General features: G+C 43.7%; 1 protein-coding gene across 15 annotated transcripts in view; it reads left to right on the plus strand.

The window, feature by feature from the left end:
• The window catches only part of ERC1 (ELKS/RAB6-interacting/CAST family member 1), a 478,195-nt gene that overhangs the window by 17,816 nt on the left and 434,582 nt on the right, over positions 1–25,797 (plus strand). For all 15 annotated transcript variants that reach the window (XM_090043415.1, XM_090043421.1, XM_090043417.1 and 12 more), the window contains exon 2: positions 7,025–7,856. In XM_090043415.1, coding sequence (XP_089899541.1) covers positions 7,188–7,856 — 669 coding nt within the window. In that variant the 5' untranslated portion in view covers positions 7,025–7,187. The remainder of the gene's footprint in view (positions 1–7,024; positions 7,857–25,797) is intronic.

The raw sequence follows: 25,797 nt of genomic DNA on the forward strand, positions 1-25,797 counted from the left end.
GTATTTTTTCATTATGTTAGGAAAAAGAGGTGAACGATATGTTGTTTATAATTTACTTTTCGCTTCCTACTAAATCTTTCATTATATAGGAAAAATGCAGGCTATATCTCACCCACTGACTCCTCAGTCTATATTTTCACTGACTGCCTGTCTTGTATGCATACCAGCTCAGCCTCTGGCTTTTTCACTTTGCATTCCATCCGGGAAGAGCATGCATCAACTGCTGAAACTTCCTTAGCCTGACGAAGGATTTTTGAACCCAAAAGCTTGCTTAAATATTGTTCTCCAACTATTTAGTTGGTCTAATAAAAGTTATCAGATTCACCCAAAGAACCTTGTCTGCCTATGTCCTTAGACCAACACGGCCACAACCTACACCCTGGTTATATCTCAGTGTTTTTCACAAGGTCTTATGGAATTGGCTTGCTTATCTCTTTACATTTATCTGGAGTTTCTAATTTTTGTCTGTAACATATTTTGTCTTACATTTAGAGTTTTTCAATGCATTTATTTTTTAAAAGAGGAACCTCTAAATGATTTAAGAAAATGTTTAAATAATGACTTTTTTGGTTTGGTTATCAACCCAACCTAGGAGCTGTTTTGGGGTTTTTTTGCAATCCCATAGGCTACTGTAACCAGATTCTCTTTCCTTGGCCCATTCATAACACATGGACTAGTTAGTTATAGAGATACGGGCCTCCTCCAGTCTCTTGATGGGTTGGAGAAAATGGGAGCTGAGAGAATTTACTGCACTTCAGCTTGTTCTTTTGCCTTTATTGGTAGGCTTATAGTAGTTTCTCTTTTGCTACCTCAGGGAAATATTCATGACAGAATACAGGAACCAGATGGGTATGAAACAATAGGTAATACTAATCAGTGTTTTGGTATTGACAAAAAGTTGCCAAATGTTCTATTTCTCTTGTTGGCACCATAATACATGAATCTTTGTTCCTTCCTGGTAATTGCAGATAAATTCAGTAACTGTTGAAATAGTTGTCTGAGTCCTTGGGGCAATTTGACAAACGGTGACTTAGGAGAAAGAGAAGAAATATAAACTAACCCTTTGTTTGAAGTCTAGTTGGACTTTGTAAGGCTATTTAGCTGATCCCAGATGCATCTGTACTGCCAATAAAACAAATCACTTGTAACCATTTCCATAGCATAAATTTTGGTATTTCACGCCCAGGTCCTTATTTACTGGTGTTTCCCAACAAACAGTGAAACAGCTAAAGGGTCCAGAGCAGGTTGCTCTATCAAGCAAAAGTTTCTGAAAAAGTTGCTATGTAGACATGGGTCATTACAGCTTTACCAGTAGCTGTGAGACTGGATACCCCCATTCTGATAATCTTCTTTTGAGATCAAAAAAACATGGTTGCTGAGACTTGGTTTCTAAGTGTATCTTTTGTGTTTTATATCATTACTTGGTTATATTGGCTTGATGTCTGAGATTATTCTTGTATTGTTGGTATAAGTCACCAGGTGAAAGATCTCTCATGTCTCTGAGGCCATACTTGTAGTATATGAAACTAGAGTGATAACGTGGTCTCTAGGAATCGAACAGTCCCGGCAAAATGTGTTTTTGTTTTTAGAAAAAAGGACATAGAAGTAGTCGCTGTCCCAGCCCATTTGTAGAGGGTTGCAGAATTTCATGAGCCAAACTGATGACATAGAGGGAGTTAAGTTAATTAAAGTTCCAATTCTTTAGCCCAGTGATCCTTGGCACTCAACTGCCTTCAGTTGTGATGGATGGCCTAGGAATCTCTTTCCAGTCTTCATTTCTGCTACTCTGCTTTTTTCTTCTATCCTTGATGGTTGTTTCCTTTTTCTCCTGGAATTACCACAGATTTTAAAGTTGGAAATTCAGCTCTGATACAGATTATGGTTATGGTTCTATTTCTCCCTCTTTTGACCCTTTGAATAAGGCATTAAGAAGTGCAGAAGTTCATTCCTTGATTCAAATTGAATAGCTTCATTAAGGTTCAGCTACCAAGAACTGTCCCAGGCTCCTATCATTTCTACTTTTTCTTTGTGAAACTTCAAGTTCCATGATTTCCTTAGACTAACCTATCGAAAGCACCTTGTGAAATATATTAACTAGTTAATTATCTGACTTGCTGTTCCGACTTGATTCTTTATTCCTTTGTCTACCTTCTTGCCAGAGTGGTTAAATTCATATTAGGCAACAGGCAGGCAATTTAGTACCATGTCCGTCTTTCTAAAGTTCTTAATTCATAGGACTGACACATGATGCAGTGGTTGTTCAGTTTACTGGATGACTTTTAGTCAAAAGTTAATATAAAATGTGGGAAGTGTCATCAAAGCGTAGAGAATACTTTGCTAAGATTCCTGCTAAGGTGCTATCCATAGACTTCATTAGTTCTGTTTCTACATCCAGGGTCTAAGACAAATTTTCTTACCCTAATAGTCCTTCTCTCATTGCTGGGATTCCTGGAAAGAAGCTAGAGCTTTCATTCCATTCTTCCAAATACTGCCTACTTACTGCAAATGAGAAAAAGAGTCTCCATATCTTACTCAGTTCTACTTGTGCAGAGGCTTTGCTAGTGAATACATTCAGCATCCACTTCTGCTCCTCTTTGTAGTGTTTCCAGATGGCAGCAAGGTGAAATTCACGTACTTTGGTAGTAACCCTGTTACCAGGGTTTGGAATAGCAACTGAGTACATAGTATGAATTCCATACTTCTGTAGCTTGATAAATCTTTTCTTGACAACATAAGGCACTGAAGCTGATTGTATGCTTGGGTAGGTGCATTTAGTTAATATTTGAAGAGTATCTACAGCCATAAAGGCTAGAAACTTTTTTTTAAACTGAAAACTTAAAATTCTAGAAATATTGAGAGGCTCCCAATCTTCAGGGACTCATTCACTGTTGATTTTGAGTTTATGACAATATAATATGAGGAAGAGATGTAGCGCAGTTCCTTAAGAACTTCTTTGCATGTTAGGTTTTCTCATTTAAAAAATAAAAACAAACTTCCAGTGACTCCCCACAAAGTCTTAACTGAGCACCAGGTTCTGATTAGTTGTTGATATCTATGGTTAAGGTAACTTAATTCCCTTGGGTGACAAGGAGGGTTTGTCTATCTATTAAGCAGTACTGAGAGCTGAATTAGCATGTTCCTTATTTTCGCTTAAGGTGTAAAAGTATAAATCTGTTTGCGTGGTAGATTAGCACATGATTTTAATAAAGAAGATTGTGCGGGACCAGCTGCCTTCAGCTACTTGGGAAGTTACTTTTCTGTCAAGGACATGACATTCATTTTTATTCTCTAAAGAAGCTATTAATAGTTGACAAAATGCTGGCTAAAGCAAAGTTTTTTGAATCTGTATTTAACTGTGCCTTCTGGAGTCATGATTTATATAACAGTCCACCAAAAGATTTTTGTTTTGTTGTGCTGATTTCACATTCATTGTTCAGAAATGTAAGGATTTAGTTGATGCTTTTGTACTTTCCAATTTTGTATTTGTATCAGTGTTGCCATGCTTTTCACTGCATTGGATGTTATATACATTTTTAAGCAACTAAGCTGAGTTCAAGTATTCTGTTAAATTGAAATGCATAGAACAAAATATATAGTACCCTTCAGCTGAATTAAGCTAAACCTAATTAGGGATGCTTAAATTCAGAATTGGTGTGCTACTGGAGTTCAGTGCTATTTCACTCGTAAGCTTTAAATTCTCCCCCCCCACCTCTGTTATTTCAGACAGTCTTTCCTGAGAGTCTTCATGTACACAAGCCATCAGTGAATGCACTTTTGTTTTGGCAATTATGTGTAATCTGTTTTTCGTGCCCAGTGAGGTGGAGTTGCTTTTTCAAACTAATCATTTAGACACTATGAGATTAGTTTGAGGACAATTTTGCTTAAGCTGACTTCCAGTTCATTTCTTCTAAAAGAAAAAATGGTCTGTTTGCCAGTGTTCAAGATCTGGAGTGTAGCATATTGACCATTACAATTAGGCTGACCAAAGCACTGGCAGCTGGCTCACACAGAGGTAGAGAAGCCTTTCCGTGTCCTCTCTCTCCAAAGGCTCCTGTGTAGCCTGTAGTTTACTAAGATCAGCTCTTTTCCAACTGCCTAGATATATTTTGACCACTTTGAGAAAAGATTTAGGTAAGAAAACACTTCAATGTAGATGGAACCAGTCCTAAATTCAGCATTTTAGCAATACTATATTTATCTGCATACCACATGCATATTTCCCTCAAAAATTAGCCCCCTGAAATGGGACGTACAGGTTTCCCTTGATTTATGTGGGTTCTGTATATGCAAATTCACTCCCATGAGATGACCCCTTTTTATACCCCAAATTTGTTATATGTGAGGTAAATTCACTCCTATGCCATCAGGTCCAGGGCTCTGCTTGTCCCCATTCACCCCAGCCCCTGGGCTACACCATGCTGTGGTGCAGGCAGGTGGTGTCAGCTGTTCCTGGGGCCATTGCAGTAGGGGGTGGGGTGAGTGGGGAGAAGTGGAGGCCTGGGGTATGATCAGGTAAATCTGTAGGGGGAGGGGGAGGAGTGTGGTGCAGCCTGTTGGTCGCTCCTTGGGCTGCAGCAGGGAGCAGAGGAAACTGTGGGGGCAGGGCATGGGACGGGACAGGAGTGGGGTACGGCTTTTGCTGCCAAGCGTACCCTGGCAGGGCTGTGGGTTGGGGGGCTGTGCTGGACTCTTCTCTGGGTGTGCATGCCCCTGGATCTGTGTGTGGGAGGAGAAGAGGCTGCCGGCTGGGGCCAACAGTGGCACCGGGCTCTTCCTGGCACTTGGTGGCAGTGCTGGGAGGGCAGGTTGGGGTGGGGGCTATGGCAAATTTTGAGGTGGCAGCAGCCCCCCTCCCATCTCCACAGCCTGTCCTGAGCGCAGTGAAGAACCCAGTGCTGCTGCTGGCTCCAGTCTGCAGCAGAAGCCAGCTTTCCTCCCGCGTACAGATCCTGGGATGCTCACCCCCTGGGAAGAGTGTGGCACAGCCCCCCAGCCACAACCTTCTCGGGGTGCAAATAGCAGCAAGAGCTATGGCCCCTCATTCCACACCCTGCACCCACTCAGTTTCCTCAGCTTTGCTCTCCGCTGCAGCCCCTGGAGACGCTGATGCACCCTTCCCACCGCCCCTTCCCTAGTCCCAGCTTTACTCCTTCCCTCCCTCACTGCATTAGAATGTATCCCTATTTCTTACATTGTAAACTGAGTTCCCTTTATGCAAATTAGATTGATGTGCAGCTTTCTGGGAATGCATGTACTGCATAAATTAAGGGAAACCTATATGTCTTAAGCAGGGAAAGCAATTTCTAAACTGAAATAGAAGCATGGGCATGCTAAAATGGCTGCTGAAGGCTCTGCTTCTCTCCCTTCTCTCTGGGGCTTGCATTCATCTGGGGCAGAGTCCAGTTTCAGCCTCTTGTAGCTGCTGCTGAGTTGATAGCAGCTTTTGGTTTCTGTGCTATGTTTGTTTATATTTCATACATAAAAAAATGGGGCTCTATCTTTTTGTTTCTTTACTCAATTTTTAGTCCTTTTCTTTAACAGCTCATTATGTATATTTTCTTTGTCTTCAGTATTTGTCCCCTCCTTGTGCTCTCTCTACTGTTGTCCCAGTCACTGGCGATGTGTAGGGGGTGCACGCAGGTACACGTGCACCCCTTGATATCAGCAGTGTACCTCCTGGAAGCGCCAACCAGAATCAGAAGTGCATTTCTAGTTTTGCCACTGGTTTGGTGATTGGCTGCTGGGGATCCTCCTCCCCCCCCCCCTTTTGGCAATTGGCTGGCTGGTGCCCCCCCAGACTTGGGAGGCACCAGTCACCCGTGGTCCCAGTATTTTTCTCTGTATTGGATCTTCTGATTCATGTATTTGTTTCTCTACCCATTTTTACTGTCTCTTTCAACACTGTGCTCTTTCTTTTTAATTTTTTCCATCAGTTTTTTTAATTCAATTTACTCACCTCATCATAGACACACACTCATGTGTAGATCTGGACAATTTTGCTAGAGATGCAGCCAGAGGACCACACTTATTGGCAAAAGCTGACATACAAGGGAAAGGATGAGACAGTAGCTAGTGTAAGTGCACAAATGAGACATCAGCTTAATTTCACTCCAGTTTATGTGAAAGGAGAGCTGCTGTGATTCATATCAGAGTGTTCTCCCTGGACTTTATTCAGGGATTCTATTTTTATTAGCCCTGTCTAATGTTTTTGAAAACACTTGAACTTATGATGCATTTTGAAAGGATGAAAGGGCATTCTTTTTTTTTCTTTTTTCCCCTTTGTGCTAAATGGATAGACTTGAGGATATGGAGTAGAGATACATTTACATGAGTAAGTGGGTAGAGATGAGGACAAGACTCTGTCAAGCTTCATATTTGGGTCATTTATAGCATAATAGAGCTATAATACCTGTACCGTTTGCTACTTAGAACTTTGCTGGTAGCAACAGAAATTAGAAGTGCTATGGTCTTGTCAGTTTTGCTGCTGACTACTTAATGTAAATGGCAGCAGTAAAAATAAGACCATTTTAGGAGTGTTAATAGGACTGGAGCTGTCTACCAGTAGACTTAAGAAAACACTGCATTAGTGTACATTATATTTGCAACTATGGGAGGGTTTTCACAACCATTGGGACTGAAGACTCAGAAGCTTAGTGTTCGTACATAGGGAAGAATTTTGTCTACTGGGCAGGTCCTTCATCTTAATTATAAAGTTTAAGCTCCAGGCATAAACTGCAGATGAGGATTGAAGTCTTCTTCGCAAGGGGAAAAAATAATCTGTTCTGGTTCAGGCTATGCCTATAGCAACATAAATGGCAAAGTAGGGAAGGAAGAATAGAGAATAAAAAATTTACCTGAGTTTCAAATTTTCTGGTTTTGAAAACTATTTGTAAATTGCGTTTTTGAGGATGACAACTAGCTGGGAGCATATTAGAGAAATGGAGCACTAATTGAAGGTGTGGGATAAAAACTGATGTATTTTGATAAAATGGATGTTTAATTTGTGTTGCTTTAATTGATACAGATACGAGCTCAAACACTATGAGTACATGACTTCAAACATGGACAACTGGATCTGCAATAAATTGTGATTGGCCTTAAACTGACTTTCAACCACAGCAAAGCCTCACAGGATCTCTCCTTTCTGCTTTACATCTATATAGTCTCCTCACACCACCAGTTCAACCATGTATGGAAGCGCTCGGTCAGTTGGTAAGGTTGAACCAAGCAACCAGAGTCCAGGGCGTTCACCAAGGTTGCCACGATCACCGCGCCTGGGTCATCGTCGAACCAACAGCACTGGTGGGAGCTCTGGAAGCAGTACTGGAGGTGGCAGTGGGAAGACACTTTCCATGGAAAATATTCAATCCTTAAATGCTGCCTATGCCACATCTGGCCCTATGTATCTCAGTGACCATGAGAACGTGGGTGCAGACACCCCTAAAAGTACCATGACTCTCGGTCGATCCGGCGGACGGCTGCCTTACGGTGTGAGAATGACTGCAATGGGTAGCAGCCCTAACATTGCCAGTAGTGGTGTTGCCAGTGATACTATTGCATTTGGAGAGCATCACCTTCCTCCAGTGAGCATGGCATCCACTGTGCCCCACTCACTGCGCCAGGCCAGGGATAATACTATAATGGATCTGCAGACACAGCTCAAAGAGGTATTGCGGGAAAATGATCTGCTGCGCAAGGATGTGGAGGTGAAAGAAAGCAAGCTGAGCTCCTCCATGAACAGCATCAAGACCTTCTGGAGTCCTGAGCTAAAGAAGGAAAGAGCACTAAGAAAAGATGAAGCTTCCAAAATCACTATTTGGAAGGAGCAGTATAGAGTTTTACAGGATGAAAACCAGGTTAGTCGTCTAAGATCTTTATGTGAAGGGGAAAGGGAAAGGAGTTATGTAGTTGGTGGAAGAGAGTGGGGACTTTCATGGGTTTCTGTTTTGCACTGGAAGTTAATATTGGGTTCCACCCCCTGGTTAGACACTGAGAGAAATGTTGGAGATTTTTCCACTTGAAGGGAATAAGTGAGTGCGGTTTTTCAAACCAAAGTGGTGTTTGCTGAAAAAAAGTTATATTGGAATCTGTTTAATTAATTGCTGGCAAAAATAGTCACTGTGGTCTTATTATGTGGTGCACTGAATCCTGACCAGATTCCTGTTGATTTGTACACAGAACGCTTAGGCTAATCCATCATCTGTTAAAGCATACTTAGTCATTGCCAAATGAACATCCCTTGGCCTCCAGCTGGGAAGGCATACTAAATCAGAATTGAATTTGTTCCTGATAATTAGATGGCTTTAGAGGTACTGAACTATGTCCTCCATAGCACCTGTCAAGCCAGCTGATGCTCACAAAGCATTGAATACTCTTCAGCTTTTCTTGGCTCAACAAGACATAGGTGATTAATTATTCCATTGTGCAGAATTATCCTTTATGTTGGCAGTGAGTGCATGCAAGAGCAACATTCTTTAACAGACTATTTTATTCCGTTGTAATTCTTATATAGCAAGCACTCTGAATTTTTGTAGTGAGAAAGTGTACTTTTAGCATTTATCTGGGCAATGTAATTCTCAACCTAGGGTGCGTACAATTTGCACTTGAGATTTTTATAATATAGCTTCATTACAAATGTCAAAAAAGTTCTTTATTATATTCCAGTATGGCATGTAGAATAATTAAAAGTGGCTAAATACTGGTAATAAATGACTGGATTACTAGTGGTCATTACCAACCCCGTGAGAGTGATGTATTTAACCCAATTTTAGTGCATACTAAAAGGTTTCCTGACTCTGAGCATGGGTAGCTGTTTTATTCTTATGTCATGTAATCTAACCAGTTAGTTGGTTTTTTGGGTTTTTTTTTTGTTTTTTAAAGAAGTCAGGTTCCTTTTATTTACTCATCACTTATATTTCCATGGTCCTAATCAATGTAATATTTGCAACATTTTTTACACTAAAGAATATAGTATTATCACTCCTACCATTTCACTGCTGCTGAATTTTAGATTACAAGTAAAGCTGAGGTCAAAGTCTCTTTCTAAAAATATAATTTTAGAAATTCTGATTAAAACCTGCAGATCTAGGGTTTCCTGAACTGATTTTAAACAGTTTCTTCTTGGCTACCTTTGCAGTTACTCTTTGTTCAGGACCGGCTCAGCTCTGTTTGGTAGTGCTCATGGGGCATGTCCACACATGCAGGCATGTGCGCTTGCAGCAGCTCAAATAGAAGCGGTGCAAATTTTAGCTGGGGCTTTTCGCCTCCACGCACATGCCCAGACGTGCACTTTGGTGTGGTGCAAGTTGTGCCACTTGGGCAAAATAACCCTGCCTGGCTCCACCCAGATCTGCAGCCAGGGGGAGCTAGAGTGTGGGGCCAGTATCTGCCCCTCTGGGCCAGCTGCCAATGGGCTGTGGCTGTAGAGCTGGCCTTTGTGCAGCACTACTGCCATGGGTGCCCCTGCCTGGCCATCTGGGCAGCCGGCGCCCAGAAGATATTCCCAGCGCGGTGGCCTGCTTTGAACTGTCAAAACATGTCCTCCTGGCCCCAATTGCCCAGGAGGTCAGCCACCATGACCTGGGTCCAAGGTGCCAGCTCAGAGCAGGCTCCTCTGCTTGGGTCCTGTCACTTGCCCCCTTAGCAGAAATTCTGGTGTTCCCTATTTGAAAACTGAAAAATCCCTCATAAAAAAAAATCCCAAGGTCACTCTGTAAAATACCCCAAATTCCATGTTCCTCCACAGTTGAAACAAAAGACCACTTTAGAGAAACAGAGATCAGTTGGGCAATGTTTTATTGATACATCTACAGTGTTAAAGCAATTTGGAAGCCTACCAGTGCCTATCATAATAAAATGATTTCTAAATATCTATGTTTTGCTGTTTGCCTTGGTTGTCTTACTATAGAACAGTTAGAGCTCCCCTGACTCCTTCACTAACCAGGATGTGGGGACAGCTGCCTCTGCAGCCATAGCTCCTGCCAGCTGGTCTCATCCTATCTGGTAGCTGGGCACACAGGGTGTGTGTTGCAGAGATGTGGGGTTTGCAGGAAGGAGGGTAGGAAGAGGGGTGGGGGGATGTGGGGAGCCATGGGGTGTGTGGGTAGGTGTGGGTGGATTGTGAGGGGACTAAAGGGGGGGCGCTGCTCAGGAGGGGTGGCTTCCCACAGGGAGCTACCCCCCCCCCTCAGGGCCCACATGCCTTGCCCCCACTTGCTACCACAGCCCCCTGGATTGCTGCCCTGCCTGGCCCCATCCCTGCCAGTTCCTGCAGCCCCCTCAATGGATGCCCCACCCAGCCCCAGCCCCTGCTGGCTCCTGCAACCCCCCCCCCAATGTCTGCCCCATCTGGCCCCACCCCCTGCTTGCACCCTTACACCCTCTGATGGCTGTCTCACTTGGCCCCATCCCCTGCTTTCACCCCAGACCCCCAATGGCTCCCCTACCTGGCCCCAGCCTTCTGGCACTTAAAAAAAACAAAAAACAAAAAAAGGGAAAAGGAAAAAAAAAGCCCTGCAGTCACGGGCAGTAGCAGTGGCTGTCAGGGTCACTGGGGCCTCCTGGCAGAGCCCCCTACACAATATGGAGCAGTGGGCTCCAGCCCTGACTGCCTGGTACCTGCACTGCCACTGCCCCATCACGTGGGTGCAGCCGAGGTCAGCAGGGCACTGTGTGGCTCCGCATGTTGTTAGGCAACTAGGGTCTCTCGGGCTGAGCTGTGCTGGGCCCCAGGTGACAGCCACAGCAGCTCCAGCTGCCTGACAGCATGTAGAGCCCTGCCATCCCAGGCCAGGGGGTAGGCTGGGAATGGGGCTAGGTGGGGCAGTGATTCAGGAGGCTTGGGGAGCAGGCGGGGAATGAGGCTAGGTGGGACAGTGATCCGGGGGGCAGGCAGGGGATGAGGCTGGGTGGGGCAGTGATCTGGGGGGGCAGGCAGGCAGGGGATGGGGCCGGGTGGGGCAGTGATCTGGGGGGGCAGGCAGGCAGGGGATGGGGCCGGGTGGGGCAGTGATCTAAGGGGCAGGTGGGGGATGGGGCCAGGTGAGGTAGCAATCTGGGGGGCAGGTGGGGCTGGGGCTGGGTGAGGCAGCACTCTGGGGGGGCTCGAGGAGCAGATGGGGGATGGGATCGACAGGGGTCCCCCATGGGCCCCTTCCTCCAGCCCCTGGCACCCTCTGCTATAGTGGCATAGAGCCCAGGTCCAGCTAACTCTGGCTGGCATGCTGCCTGTCTTGCATGGGCAGTCAACATGCTTCAGCATCAGGGTGAGGGCCAGCCATAAAGACGCTCTGGCTGGCTACCAGAGTGTCTCAGTGGAGGACCTGAGTCTCCAGTTGCCTCAGTGCTCCATGCCCTGCCCTGCTCTTTTTGTCTGGGGTATTTTTTGACCCCTGGATATTCAGGGGTCTAATTTTGCCCTATTGTTGCAAATTTGAAGTGTGGGGAACATTTTTTTGTTCCTGACCATACCTCTTGCAGCATCTCAAACGGCTTTCAGATGCTGCAAGAGGCATGTGCGCACTTATCTGGATGTACCTATGGTGTGTAGACCAGGCTGGAGTGCCCTAGAAGACTAGAGGAATTATTTTAACCTTCTAGTAGACATAACTTTTTTTCTCTCTCAAGCTTCTGTTTTACAAAATACAGCTTTTGAGTCTTTTTTTTATGTTGTGTTTTACGACATAGATAATAGGTTTAACTTGAGAACAAAATCTGTCCATGTTTACCCAAAGTAGAGAGGGATCGTTAACTGTGTTTAGTCTGAAGGAAGGCAGGGCAGGATGGCACCTTATTGACTAACTTATGAATTCTCTAAGGTGCCACCCTGCTTTGCCATCTACATGTGTGCATTTATGCTGAGTAACCACAATTACTGTGCAGTACGGGTGCATGTCTAAAAGTGCATGCCCATACTGCGCAGTAAATACAGTGACTGATGCCAACTTGAGCAAAAATTTGATACTTGCATCAAGCAGGTATCAGATTTATGGCTGATTAGTTACTGCACAGTTCTGCACATGTAGATGCCTTACTGCACAGTAACACTGTGTGTGTAGCCTGATTTGGAGCTAAAATTAGCATTAATGTGCTTTAACACCTGCACGTATAGATGCTAGCCTATTCCCACTTAGTGTGCAGTAAATTTAAGCCAGCATAAATGCACTTATAGACACACCCATAGTGAACCAAACTGTTACAAGTGTGGTTGGCAGACAAGGTTCTTTGGGTAAATCTGATACCTTCCTTTAGACCAACTAAGTTAGTTGGAAAAATTCTTCTTTGCAGGTTTTGGGGTACAAACACTTGAAAGCTTGCAAAGAAGAATTTTTCAACTATTTTAGTTCGTCTAATAAAAAATATCAGTTTTACCCAAAGACCCTTGTCTGCCTATGTCCTTAGACCAACACAGGTACAACCAGTACCCCTGAAATAAGCGTGGTTAAGCACAGGCATGAACAACTATTAGCCTCTGATTTAGTAGGCCAGATTGGACTTGAAATTGTCTCTGCTATAGTTCACACAATTGCATTCAGTTGTCCAGTTAAGCAAATTGGGTGAAGACCTGATTCCTTGTAGTTTAGGAACCTAGAATTTTCTCCAAGCCTTCTTCAGTGGTCAGCATTGTGTTCAGGAAGATATTCAGGATGTTGAGAACTTTGTGATTAAGTCTCAACATACAGTCTCAAAAGTTGCACTAAGTCTGGGTTGACTTTGGTTTGTCCATCTCTGATTGTCTTAAGTGGTTGCCATAGTTAAGATGTGGCAATACCTTGTAGTTCTATTTATATATTCATTCCTTTAGGCAATCTTCACTTTTGGTCTTGGAAGATGGGCATAGGGAGAAGGTGTCACAAAAGAATAAAGCAGTGGCATTGGCACATTTTAAAGTTTTGCATTACATTCTGCTTCCAGATGTGTGATTTCAACTATGAAATCATTCAAGACTTGAATGATTCAGAAACATCCATTCATTTGCAATACTGTAAGCATTTTTTACCCTGGAAATCACCTGAGATTATTTTTTTAATCTTATTTTTCTACTGACTTGAATAACTGTTTAGGGAAAAAAAAAATCAGCGTATTATTTAAGCAGCAGGGCACAACAGAGTTTGTCATACTGGTCCATAGCATTACTCTAATGTGTAATAGTATGCATGAGAACATGCAATTTGTGAAAGTGCAATATCCCAATATGACATAGTTTGTGTATTATTGGATTGATAAATATCAAAGAAGGGAAAGTAAATTAAATAGAAAAAAACCTTATTTTGTAATATTTAATGTTCAGGCAGCTGTAAAGATTGTCTGTTGGTTGAACTGACATACTAGCAAAATGAAACCTGAGTTATCTTTTACACTGTGGTGGGCAAAATGGCGGATCTGGCCGGTAGCTGGACTCCATTTCCCAGCAGCTCCTGCCTGTGTTGCTGCAGCTGGTTTTTTTGGAGACCCCGGGAGGGGTAGGGCTATGACAGTGTGGGGCTGGAATTTCCACAGGAACCATCCCAAGTAGTGGTGGTGGGGAGCTACTCCGGGGCTGAAGCTAGGATTTTGTGGCAGGGATGGTGTGGTCCAGAGCCTGGACAGAGCTATGATCCTCTGCCCACATGCCCTGCTGGAGCAGAGGTGTGATTTCCTGCCTGCACACCCCTGCAGGGTATGCAGGTAGCAGATTGTGGCTCTGCCCTGGCTCAAAATCCCTGATGCAAAATCCTGTCTCCAGCTCTGGAGCAGCTCCCTGCCAAGCCACACATCCTGCCAGTGTTGTTTGGATTGGTCTCTGTGGAAGCCCAGGACTTTGCCCTCCCGTTTTACACTGTTTTCCCAATGGGATAGTATTGTAGAACTCTCAAGATTCTGCTGTCAGAACTGTCAGACTTAAATACTTAAATTTACATTACTTTTCATTGGCATTAAGCAGTGGTAATTCCACCTGAACAAGACAGTTGAGAAAAATGTCTTAAGAAAACCTATTTTTTTTCTTCAAATGCTTGTTACAACATTTGAACATTTTATGAAAATAGAGTACAGGTATATAGATAGCTTCCTTGGTAGCTCAAACCCTTTGGAATGGAACATTCAAGTGGTTTGTTATACTGTGAAAATCATATGTAGCGATTGAAGAATATTGTTTTTCTTTATTCTATTTCCTACCCTTCCCCCATATGCTAATTAAACACTTAAGACTATTGCAGGACTCTGTTCTCAAGGCACCCACTATAATTACCACTGCAGTGTTGGGATTGTGTAACTTTAGTCCAAAAAAGGAAGGGTGCAATTTAATAGTAAGTGAAGCACTGCAATGAGATGTAAAAACTAGGAATGCTAATTAACAGATTATAGTTAGCTAAGAGTATGCCCTAATTAAACTGAATTCATTATGTCCTCTATAGCCTTCTGGAGTTGATCATTTCACCCTTTCTAAAGGAGATCAGTTTAATAGGTTTTACTGTAATTAAACAGATTTTTCTATTTAGACTCTGAACCTGGGGTTTCTCTGAGATTTATGGGGGCACCTGAGTAAAATTATCCCAGTAAAATTGAATTACCTTTGTATTATCTTCCAGACTGCTTGCAGGATTGATTTTAGATGCCAATACTTGTGCTTCAATACATCTTGTTTAATAAAGCACCTGGCCATGGACAAGGCTTAAAACTTATACTGAGTTTAACTAAAGACAGAAGCATCTGGAAACACTAGCTGTATTCATAGAGCCAAAACCTTGGGTGCCCTCTGTCAGGGGAGAGTTCTTAGCTTTTATTTGTTGTTTGACTATGGAAAACTAATGGTGCAATTCTTCTGTTGCAAAGAACTCCGAAACACCACAACAGGTCAGAATACTTTTGACACTATATTCCTATTTGAAATATCTGGGTTTATCTTGTGAATCATGTACGCACCTAATACTGCTAATACTGCACAGCACCCCAAGGCACCCTTAAAAGGATCTTACAGCACTTTCTGGTGCTGTTGCCCTAAACCACTCATTGTCTGAGACCAGTGTTGCTCACTCAACCTTTTTGGCCAGATGAGCAGTACCCAAGCCATCTGTGGGCTGGATATGGCCAGTGGTCCCAATCTGATGCTCAGGGAAGGTGCAGTGGGTGAGGAGGCAACCTGGATCCCTTTTGGGGGACGGAGGGGTGTGGCCTGGCCCCAATCTAGCTGTGGGGAGCTTGGGGTTTGGGAATTTGGCAGGGAAGAGGGTGTTTATGTTATCTGCTATCTTTTCCCTGCTTCCATAATTTCTGATGTGGGGAGCCTGGTGGGCCAGATGCGATGGCTCTGCAGCCAGCATTTGGCTAGCAGGCTGGAGGTTGAGCACCCTGTCAGATCAGTGATTCTCAGCCTTTTTTAGACTTGAGGCACCCCTTGATAGATTCCAGGTACCTCTTGGAATATGCCAGCTTCTAGTTTTCACTCAGTTTTGATTATGGAAAAATAACAGCAAATCATTAGGTAAGCATATTTTTAATGCTATACAATACTATTTAAAATCTCTGAGTTTATCTTGTGAATTGTGTTTGCAATGCTAACATTCCATGGCACCTTCTTCACTAGGGGTGGGCAGCTGTTTGGGCTGGAGGGCTGCTTAGGGCATTCTGGTGAGCTGTCATGGGCTGGGTCAGCAGCACCCCCCACCTCCCCTACAGCAGCTCACCAGCATTTCCTAAGTGGCCCTCCAGCCCAAATAATTGCTTTTTCTTTCTCTCAAAGGGCAAAGAACACTAAAGTTAGGGGAACCTAACTTTCTGTTCCCCCTTTCTTCCTGTACCCCCTCCCCTGCCCTGGGTCCCTGGCATGTGGCTGGGACAGTGCTGCACTATATTTCTGTCCACTGTCTTGGGCCACATGGGCATGGCTGGCATGACTCCTGCCTGACCCAACTGTGCGCCAGGGACTTAGGGTGGAAGGGGGGATGCATGGAGGAAGGGGGGAAACGGAGTGTGGAGCAGGCCCAGCTGAGCCTGGATGACCTGCAGCTCCCAGCCTCCATCTCTCTATACCCACTCCCCTGCCCCGAGTCCCTAGTCACTAAATAAGTTGACTAAGATGCTTTTAGAGACTTCTGAACTCCTTTGCGGTATCTCTGCTTGTTTTTGCTAAGTAGGATACTTGACATTTGCAATATGACAAATAAATAAATACGATTTTTTGTTTAATTTATTTAATTTATGAACCAAAATGTTTTTAGATTGTGATATTAAAGCCTGTGATGGTCACATTATGGAGTTGTGTGTGCTAGAGGCATTCTTTCATAATAAAGTTTTTTATGCCCTGAATGATATCTTAATGAGGAGCTAGGGCTGACAGTAAGAGGTGTTCTGATGTCTGTTATCTTCTTCTGCACCTTACTGTTACTTACCATGTATGTTATGCAGTTCTTCTGAAGATATTTCCCATAGCAGAGAAAATGCAAGAAGGGTTCTTCTGAGGATTTGTCTATTTTGTTGCATCTCAGATTTGTTCATTCTTTTTTTTTTCCCCATGCAGTATTTACCTGTCCCTGACATTGGTGCAAAAATCTTGCTGCTGTTGAGAGTTAATGAGATGAAGAAGGCATTTTTCTTTTGGAACTAATTACTAATTTTATGATAAACCCCAGGTAGACTTGCTACCAATTTGAATCTTCTGTAAAGAAATGTGATCAATCAGTTTGCTCTTTGCTTTGGGATTTGTCTTTAAGGTAATCTTGTTCTTTCACACAAGAATAGAGAATGTTTTTATACAAGTTTTGAGAACACTGCAGTTGCTAGCATCTTCAGAAATGTTTGTTTTCTACTTTATGGTGATCAACAGGCAAATAAATGTTGCCTCATATTCATAGATTTTTAAGGTGAGAAGGTGGGTGATCATCTAGTCTGATCAAGTATATATAGGCCACAGGACTTCCATAAAACAAATTTGTGCTTCAAATTCACTTGTTGTAGTTGAACTGAAAAGTATCTTTTTTGGGGTGGAGGTGGGGAGGGAACGCAATTTTGCTTTAAAGACTTCCAATAGAGAATATACCACAACAATTCCTAGACAGTCCCAATAATTAACACTTCGCTAATAGAAAAATATACCTTATTTCCATAAAATAAATGCCAGTTATGAACTGCTAAACCTTCTTTCTGGTTTCTTTACTGCAAATTCCTTTCTTGAATATGAGATTGTCATGCTTCTTTACCTGGTTATGCAACTACTCAGTGTCTCTGTTCCCAAATATCATTACATATCCATAGATATTTCCTTCCTGTACAACCATGAAATTTCACTTTATACAGGTGAATTTTCTTCTGGCTTCAGGCAGGAAGCATATAGCATGTATTGCAGGTCATAAGCATTGCTTGCTAGCACAATATGTATTAAGAGACTGACTATACGTAAAAGGACAAAGCCTCACAAATTCCTTCTCAAATCCTTCAAGTCCCCCTTATTTACTATTCAGGTTTGTTTATACTGCTGTATCCCAAGCAAATCCAAGACTGAACACTTTTTTTGGAGTGTCTATTTTCCTCCTTTGTTATAAAAGTATGTGCTGCACTTAATTGTTATCACATTATCAGTGCTACCATTCTGTACCTGTGGTTTTCCTGAAGTTCAAGGACCAAACTATACTGTCCTCTTTAGAAATGGACATGCTTTTATTTATATTGCTCTGAGATGGAGAGTAAATTCTGAGGCATTCTGTATAAAATATATTTCCTTTCATTATTCTTCTAGAAATCTTTACAGGGCAGAGTTTCTGAAGCAGTTCAAATTAGGAAATCAGTTCTGCTTTGCTGGAAGTCCAAAATGAATGCTAATACCTACTCAAGTCTAACTAAGCCTTGAATATCAGGGAGGAATTTATGGAGCTAACCGTAGGAACCTGCTTTTGGCAAAGAACTACTTGCCTGAATGCTGATGGGGGTGTTGGAGTACTCTCTCATTATGTCAGTTGAACATATCTTCTTCTAAACCTATTTTAGGGAATATGATTAAAATGTGGGGCTTACCTGGAAATCTCCTTATTGTCAGAGGCCAAGTGAGGAAGAAGTATCTTCAACACTGATGAAAAGTGCAAAACGCTGGCTTGCATCCATAGATGCTTTTCATGCAAATCCCGGGACGCCATTCTCCTGTTGTACTCGGCCTTGGTGAGGCCGCAGCTGGAGTACTGCATCCAGTTTTGGGCTCCGCAATTCAAAAAATATGTGGAGAAGCTTAAGAGGGTGCAGAGGAGAGCCACATGCATAATCAGAGGTCAGGAAAACAGACCTTATGGTGAGATGCTGAGAGCTATAGGGCTCCTCAGCCTGGAAAAGTGCAGGCTCAGGGGTGATCTGGTGACCACCTATAAATTTATCAGGGGTGCTCATCAGGATCTGGGGGAACGTCTATTCACCAGAGCAGCCCAAGGGAAGACAAGGTTGAACGGTCACAAACTCCGCAGCAACCGATTCTGGCTGGACATAAAAAGGAACTTCTTCGCTGTCTGAGCCCCCAAGTTTTGGAATAGACTGCCATCAGAGGTGGTTCAAGCACCCACTTTGAATGCCTTCAAGACATGTTTAGATGCTTATCTTGCTGGGATCCTATGATCCCTGCTGACTTCCTGCCCTTGGGGCAGGGGGCTGGACTCGATAATCCTCTGGGGTCCCTTCCAGCCCAAATGTCTATGAAATCTATGAAAATCCTTTTTGTAATGATACTTAACTGTTCCCAGTAGAGTGAGATAATAATCCCAGTATTACTAAGATAATTATTCTCATTAAAGTTATGGATAATTGGGCAACAGGGTCTGAGATTTCAGTAATGTTTTGGCCTCAAGTTTTTGTTTCCACAATGACTCAAACATGTTAAGAGTTAAAGAATGTTTCTTCTGAAAGAATGCAGGGCTTCTGGAACATATCTTTGGTATATTTTCTTTCTCTAGGCAGCAGCCAAATCGCCGAGTCAGATTCCGCCGAATTGATTTGGGACAGTGATTCAAATCGCCAGATTGAATCACTGTCCTCTGAATTGACTGAATACAAATCTGAAGCAAATACTAACCACTTAGCGCAGGCCTAGCAGGTAGCACTACCCCAATGCACTAGTATTGGGTACCAGGGGGCTGGTATTACTGCCCCCTTCCAGCCTCCCACACCAGGATTGGGATCTGGGGCCTCACACTGCCCCCTCCCAGCACCCTGCATGCTGGGATTGGGCACTGGCCACAGCACCACTCCTGCCTGGGGTGGCATACAGGCCCCAGTGCCACTGGCTCTCCAGCCACCAAATTTCTGGGTCTCTGCGGAGCCTTGTGGGCCAGGTGACACAGGGCCACAGGCTGGATCTTGAGCAATCCTGATTTGGACCTATGCCTTTTATATCTAGATCATGGGAAGTGAAACAGATAAGGTCTTTTAGCATTTTCTCTCTACTCTTTGAGAGAAGAATAATGTTCTGCCAAACTTCCTAATTTAGGAAAAACTGAAAAACTGGATTCAAGAAAAGTGCTGCTTTGCTACTGCTGCTCCTCTGTCAGAGGAAGAGAGGTCAAGAATATCACTGATGATGTGATATGTGAACCATGAAAGGGGAAAAATCTATCCCACAAGTCTGAATATTGTTTCTTTACTCCTTCTTAAAACATCCAAAGGTAAACAAGGAAATGAAAATAGGTACATTTCTCATCCTCCTACTAGCTGCTTATCATCCATTGATACTTGAAATATATTTGATATGATAAATTGATTGAACTAACAGTATTTCAATATAATCAGTTTGTCAAGTTACTTTTTACATTCCGGGAACAAAAATATTAGGAAGTTTTGAATGAAAAGACAAAAGATTTTTTTTTCATACAACTTAGTTTGCTAATTTTGAGTTCTTTTCGGGTTTATGTTACAGGATATAATAAATGAAAGAGCACATTTCATTAAATTAAAACAAGGGAAATTTAGTTTGAATATTAGTAAGAGCTTTCTCACCTTGTAGGTTAGAACCCCAGAGGGGTTGTGAATTCCCCATCCTTGGACATTTAAGAACAGGTTGGATAAACACTTATCTGGAAAGGGTCTGAGTAGAGGGTGGGGTTGGATGACTTCTGGAAGGAGCCCTGTTTCTCTATAATATAAAATAAGCAGCCCTTTCATGTAGAAAGGGCCACATTGGTCACAATTTCAGCTGAAGGTAGAAGCATATCTGGCAATCATAAAGACAGAGGGGTGGCCCTGCCCTTTCATAGTCCACTGGGTATTTTTTCCCTCTTTTTGGCTGTTGTCAGGCTGCTGAAAAGGTTAAATTTGTCTCAATTTCTTATTGAACTTTTCAATTTTTTCTGTTTTACCATGTGAACTGTTTTTTGTGGAAATCTCATTGATATAGAGTCTTGTGAATATCCTGATGCAGGGCATTTGCTCCTTTATGGTTTGCCCTTGTCGTCTTTCTTGCTGTTATTGTATGTAGGAATTGTCTCCCTTCCTAAACCAGGGCTGTCCATCTTCTGAGGAGCCAGGGTCTGCATGCCCTGTGGTCTCATAGGTGGCGCTGTCATGCATTCAGCGGTGGGCACAGGAGTGGGAACCCAGTGGTCCCAGACACAGCTGTAGTTGGAGTGATTGAGGGTGGGGGAGGCTGTGCCCAGGTAAGAGCTCATGGGCTCCATGTGGTCTGCAGGCTGCCAATTGGACTGCCCTGCCTTAAACCATTTCTTCTTTCAGAAAAACGGAGAATGACAGTGGAAAAACAACTTGGCTGCATTCAAGTTAGGTTGAATTGGGGTCAGAGGGGACCTGGGCTAGGGTCAGAAGGGAGAGCAACAAGGGTGAGGTTGTGGGGGGCAAGGATCCATTGGGAGGCTAGTCTGAGGGGGGTAGGAGTCCAGGAGAGCTAGTTGTATTTTTATGAAACCTCACTGACTGTGTAATAGATACTGTGTACTGTTCTGTAATCCTGATTAAAAGAGGGAAAGAAGTGCTTGTAATGAGGGTGGCCAGCAAAGTGCCGGTAGCACAAGCTTGAAAATACTGAAATGCACACTGGTGTTTGGGTTCCACAACTCTAGGTTGCAAGATTTTTTTTTGCCATGAAAGGACTAAAAGAACACTTTGAAAAGCTTAATAGAAATGAAAAAAAGTACAACAGAGGCCAGATGCAATGCTGTCACTGAGTTCTGAGTCACGGGAAGAAAATACAATGGGATTTACTTGTAGGAAAATGAACGACTAATAAACAGCCTGATTATGGTTTACATAACTCCTGAAGTATTAGTGAAAGAGAAGCTCTGTGTATTGATAGTGTGCAAAAAAGAAAAAGAAAAAGCCGACAGCATACTGGAGTGTCACTTGCAGAGTAAGGGAAATGATTCTCCTGCTCTGTTCAGCACTAGTGAGGCCTCACCTGGAGTACTGTGTCCAGTTTTGGGCCCTACACTTCAAGCAGTACACAGACAGTTTGGAAAGAGATTACAGAGACAGTGGTGATGGGCTTTTCTTTGTGGCCATAGGGAACAGGACTAGGAGTAAATTGCCTAAAACTACAGCAAGGGAGATTTGGAGATTAGGATGAACTTTCCTAGTCAAGCGTTGTTGGAACATGCTACTTAGACAAATTAAGGTAAATCCATCCTTGGTAGTTTTCAAATATATATCTGTCCTTGGAAGTTTTCAAGGTACTTGGCTGGGATTAGTCAAGGGTGATCCTGCTAGGTGACTAGATGACTAGTGAGATCCCTTCCAACCCTACTTTCCTATGATTACTGCCAAATACAAACATATGTGTCTTATGCTAGTGATTCTCAGCCATAGTGCCATGAGACCCTTTAAGGGATTCAAGATAAGAAACCAAGGTGCAATGTTCTGTCAGCAAGTAGGCATAAAGATTAATTTGGGATTACTTTCTGTGTGCAAAGATTAGTTGTCCTTTGCTGTCATCTTCTGCAAGTGTCAGAGAATCTGAAAAATGACAGCAGTCTGTCAGTCATAAGAGCATTCCTCATACTGTACTGTATTGTTGTAATCTAGTTTTTCACAAGACTTCAAAGTTATTGTGTCTAGAAATGAGAATCTTTGGAAAATAATAAGTCTCCAATTATTATGGACAGTTTGCTGGCAGCGTATTAAGGGTCAGGTGGACTTGTGGTTGTACGTTGGACACAGTTTTGGGGACTCATTTTCATTTTCCACAGCCAGATTACATAGCTGTGTGCTCTGGACCCAGCCTGTGGAGCCAGAAATTTGGTGGTGGGAAAAGCACTGCTCTTCCTTCCACCAAATTTCTGTCCCTGTGGGCTGGAATCAGCCCATGGACCGCATTTTGACACCCCTGCTTTAAAGGCTTCATTTTGTTACAGTTACCCACCTCAAAGGGCTTTTTGTTAACAACATATATATATTTTATCAAATCTACACTTCAGCAAGCATTATGAAAACTTTTACACTAAGTTGAGTTTTGGTAAGAATTCACTTCACTTGTACAGAGGTTGTCCCCATAAATTGTTTGTGTGGTGGATTTTTAGAGGACGAGAGCTCATTGAAAGAAAACTGTATCTCGACTGTTTAAAATTGTACAGAGCACATTAAAGTATATTTTCAATAAGCATTTATATACTAACGTGCTGAAGCAGGGTTTGGCATCCTGTGGCATAGGCAACCTCTGTCTGTAGTATGCAGCAGACTAGAGAGGGGCAGGCAAAACAGTTAAGGTGAAGGGGCAGAAAGCAGAGCAGCAGATCAGGCAGGGAGTGCAGAGCAGGGAGCAGAAAGAAGAGCAATGGCTTGTGCAGGGGAAGGGGTTTGGAGTAGCATTCAGGGAGGGTGTGGAGTTAATTTGTGGCACATTAAAAAGTTTGTCCCCACTGCACTAAGGAGTAGATGGTCCAAGAACATTTTGAGGTATTTGCACTTACTGTGTACCTGCACATTTATATATAGTTTGAAAGAATGCTGGAGACGGGCCAATGTAATGTCCCTATTTAAAAAAAGCAAAAAGGAGGACCCAGGGAACTACAGACCAGTTAGCTGCACCATCTGGGAAATTACTGGAGCATATCCTAAGAAAGGCTATTTGTGAGCACCTGGAGGAGGAAAAGCTCCTCCAAGCAGCCAGCAAACAGCAAGGCTTTTGACGAGGTCCCACGTGACATTCTCATAACCAAATTGAAGAAATGTGGGCAGCAAGGCCAATTTGGATTGGATATCCAGAAAAAATTCTTCACCGTGAGAGTTGTGAGGCAGCAGAATAGCCTGCTTAGGGAAGTTGTGGGCGCTCTGTCACTAGGGGTGCTCAAGAAGAGGTTGGACAGCCATTGCTCGGGAATGATCTAGGCATAGCTATGCTTATGTAATTTCATGGGTATTTTCCATCCTTCTGTGGGCTTTGTTGGTTGTTACCCCCCTCCCCCCTCTCTTTTCACTTTTCCTGTTAAATGTCAGGGTGTTTTTAAGCCTCCCTCAGAGGCATTGAGTGTTGGTTACAGCCAAAGCTGGGGATTATGACTGGGGTGTGCCAGTGCTCCTGCTGGAACCAGAGCCAGAGGTTCCTGGCTAGAGGGTCTTGCCTGTCTATTTAGGGTCGGTCTGATTGCCGTATCTGGTGTCAGGAAGAAATTTTACCCCATGGTCAGATTGATATAGACCATGGAGTTTTTGCCTTCCTCCCTGTAGTGGGGGGTTTTGCCCTCTAACTGGGATCTCTTGAGCATATATATACAACATTTCACAGAAGCAGAACATTGGCTGTTGTGGTTCCCCCACTTTACCTTTAGCAGGTCAGAGTGTTAATTCTGTGTTGTCAGGGTAGTTTTACATGGAGTTTAGATTATAGATTGTATGGCATGGTTTGGATTGGGATGATTGTGCCTTGGGCAGGGGGTTGGAGTAGATGACCTCTGGAGGTCCCTTCTAGCCCTAGTTCTTTATGATTTCACTACGAAGTACAGATATGCCCACAATGCAAAAAAACTGCAAAAAAAGAAGTCTGAAAAAATGTGAGAAATTAACAATAAAAGCAGCAGCCTTAGAAAAACCATTATGTCACGGTTCAGCCACATACAGCTGATGGAGCCACTGGATCTGGCCAGTGGAGCTGCAGGGCTTTAGATTTCATAGATTTCATAGACATTAGGGCTGGAAGGGACCTTGGGAGATCATCGAGTCCAGCCCCCTGTCCAAAGGGCAGGAAGTCAGCTGGGGTCATAGGATCCCAGCAAGATAAGCATCCAATTTACTCTTGAAGGTGTTCAGTGTAGGTGCTTGAACCACCTCCGATGGCAGACTGTTCCAGACCTTGGGGGCTTGGACAGTAAAGAAATTCTTCCTTATGTCCAGCCTGAAACGGTCTTGCTTTCCGTTTGTGACCGTTCGACCTTGTCATCCCTTGGGGCGCTCTGGTGAACAAATGTTCCCCCAGATCCTGGTGGTCACCCTTGATAAACTTATACGTGGCCATCAGATCACCCCTGAGCCTGCGCTTTTCCAGGCTAAAGAGTCCCATGGCTCTCAGCCTGTCATCGTAAGATCTGTTTTCCTGACCTCTGATCATGTGCATGGCTCTCCTCTGGACTCTCTCAAGCTTCTCCACATCCTTTTTGAATTGTGGAGCCCAAAACTGGATGCAGTACTCCAGCTGTGGCCTCACCAAGGCCGAGTACAAGGGGAGAATGACGTCCCGGGATTTGCTCGAGAAGCATCTATGGATGCAAGCCAGCGTTTTGGTCGCTTTACTAGCCGCAGCATCGCATTGCAGGCTCACGTTCATCTTGTGGTCAATGATGACCCCCAAGTCTCTTTCTTCTGTAGTGCTATCCAACGTAGCACTGGCGAGCCTATAAGGGTGCTGCAGGTTTTTCCTCCCAAGGTGGAGAACCTTGCATTTTTCGGTGTTAAACACCATCAGGTTCTCGTCTGCCCATTTGCTGAGCTTGTCCAGGTCAGCCTGGATCACCCATTTATCTTCTGGCGTGGATGCTTTGCCCCAAAGTTTGGTGTCATCGGCGAACTTGGCCAGTCCACTCCTGACTCCAATGTCCACATCATTAATGAAGATGTAGAACAGGATGGGTCCAAGGACAGAGCCTTGAGGGACCCAACTGGTCACAGGGCACCACGATGAGTGACAGCCATCAATTACAACCCTCTGGGTCCGACCACAGAGCCAGTTTCCCAGCCAGCGGATCGTGGTGGAGCCAAGGCCACAGTTTGGCCAAGAGGTGATCATGGGATACCAGATCAAAAGCTTTTTTGAAGTCAAGATAGATGACATCTATCTCTTCTCCCTCGTCCAGGTGATAGGTCACCTGGTCATAGAAGGAAATGAGATTGGTCAAACAAGACCTACCCGCAACAAACCCGTGCTGGCTATCCCTTAGAATGTTAGCCTGGGCCAGTCCATCAAGGATGGCCTCCTTAATATACTTTTCTAAGATCTTCCCCAGGATAGAAGTCAGGCTAATGGGCCTGTAGTTAGCCGGATCCACTCTCCTCCCTTTCTTGAAGATCGGCACCACATTGGCCTTCTTCCAGTCTTCGGGCACTACACCAGAGCGCTAGGAGTTTTCAAAGATCCGTGCCAGGGGCTGGGCTATGACGCTCGCCAGCTCCTTGAGTACCCTGGGGTGCAGATTGTCAGGGCCGGCTAACTTGAAGGTATCCAGCTTCTCAAGATGTTCCTTCACGAGGTCAGCATTTATGGAGGGTAGGGGATCCCCATCACCCGGTTCTCCCTGTCCCATAGCAGGCATGAGCGTCCCATGGGACTGATGAAAGACTGACGTAAAGTACCTATTTAATAGGTTGGCTTTTTCCTGGGCATCAGTTGTCAGTTACCCCATCTGGTTTAGCAGG

Source organism: Crocodylus siamensis, chromosome 4, assembly GCF_052110815.1.
Source record: "Crocodylus siamensis isolate JL-2025a chromosome 4, ASM5211081v1, whole genome shotgun sequence".
Lineage (NCBI taxonomy): Eukaryota > Metazoa > Chordata > Crocodylia > Crocodylidae > Crocodylus > Crocodylus siamensis.